This window comes from Antrostomus carolinensis, unplaced genomic scaffold (assembly GCF_000700745.2).
Source record: "Antrostomus carolinensis isolate BGI_N321 unplaced genomic scaffold, ASM70074v2 scaffold27855, whole genome shotgun sequence".
NCBI classification, from domain to species: Eukaryota; Metazoa; Chordata; class Aves; order Caprimulgiformes; family Caprimulgidae; genus Antrostomus; species Antrostomus carolinensis.
In genome coordinates, this window is record NW_010318846.1 from 8571 (window position 1) to 10064 (window position 1494).

Genomic DNA, 1494 nt, shown 5'->3' on the forward strand with positions numbered 1-1494 from the left:
GAGCCGTAGTGGAGGTAATAGTGCATCATGTCGTAGATGACGTAGCCGCAGAGCCCCCCGACGAACACCGAGAGCCCCAGCACCTCCGGCAGCAGGAGCCGCAGGACGCCGTAGAAGAAGCCGATCACCAGCGAGGCCGGCACGGGAGGGAAGACCAGGCGGGAGCTGTCAAAGGGAGACTGGAAACAGAGAAGGATGGTGGGACAGGCACCTCCTAGCTCACCCCATATCCCCCAGCCGCCAGATCATCCCTGCCAAGCACTTGGGGACACCCATTTGGGAAAAGCCAACACCAACCAGCCACCACACACCCTCCCCAAAAGACACAGCCAGCAGCAAGAGCAGCTTCTCGCCCACACCAAGGCGACTGGGCAGCTGGTGGCTTTGGCTGGCAGGTCCCCAAGCTCCACAGGGACATTTCCTCCAGCAAAGCTAGAGGGAGCCCATGGCTTTTTTGGTCTTCCCTCTCACCCAACCAGAGCTTGCAGGTTTAACTCCAGCTCCTCCAAGCCCGTCTTGCAGCCCTCGCCGGTATTAGGTAAGGGCCCCGCTTGGGGCGAAGATGCCACCAGTCACGGTGAACACGTACCAACAGGCTCCACCTGAGCAAAGGCCACGGTTCCCACGGGCCGGCGGGTGCCAGCGGAGCCGGGAGCTGCGACTCACCTTGTGATGCTGCCCATGCAGCAAGAAATGCAGGGTGATGAGATAGTAGTTACTAGCGGGTGGCTTCATGTGGAAGACAAAGCGATGGATGAGGTACTCTAGCAAGGACCACAGGAACATCCCCAGGAGGAAGATGAAGGGGAAGTAGTATTTGTGGACGGGGATGGAGTACTCTACACAACGAGACGTGCAGTGGTCAGCAGGGCAGGCGACGTGCAGGTGCCCTAGCCATCATCACCATCCTCCCAATGGCATCTGGGTCAAGCTCGGCTCTCCCTCCCTCTCACCTCTCATCCACCTCCTGCCCCCAGTTTCCCCAGGGAGCTCCCTGCCCAAGCACCACTCCAAACCACATATTTCCCTTGATTCCCATTAATTTACACTCTTTACACAAACAGTCGGCTTCTCTCTGCTGCAAGGAGCTGGTGAGGGGGGTCCCCTGGATCCCAGATGCCAACAGGGGCTCGGACATGCACTGCAGGGACAGCCCTGTCCTTACAAAGCTGCTTCACCCACCAGAAGAAGGCAGGAGGGATCTAATCTGCACAGGCAACACTCGTGACAGTTAAACAGTGTTGCTGGCATTGTTTGGTTTTTTATTTTTTGGGAAAAAGAAGAGGTTTGTTGGGCATTTTCCCCCCGCAGAGCATTTTTCAGCCACCTCCTCCTTTTGGGGCTGGCTGCCAGCCCTGCGTCCTCGCTAGCAGAACTGGGATCCCTCCCAAACCTGTGGATTTTTGGGGAAAAAAAAATAAAAAATAAAACCAGCCTCTTGGTAGCAAAGTGCCAAATGCTGCAAGGAGCAGGGGGGCTGCCAGTGCAGCGGGC

At 57.2% G+C, this 1494-nt stretch overlaps 1 protein-coding gene across 1 annotated transcript in view; it reads right to left on the reverse strand.

The window, feature by feature from the left end:
* The window catches only part of FA2H (fatty acid 2-hydroxylase), a gene marked incomplete at its 5' end in the record, with an annotated part of 1946 nt that extends 1107 nt beyond the window's left edge, over nucleotides 1–839 (reverse strand). The window contains 2 exons of the mRNA XM_010169075.1: nucleotides 16–179; nucleotides 667–839. Of these exons, the coding sequence (XP_010167377.1) occupies nucleotides 16–179; nucleotides 667–839 (337 nt within the window). The remainder of the gene's footprint in view (nucleotides 1–15; nucleotides 180–666) is intronic.
* Between the last annotated feature and the right edge of the window lie 655 nt (nucleotides 840–1494).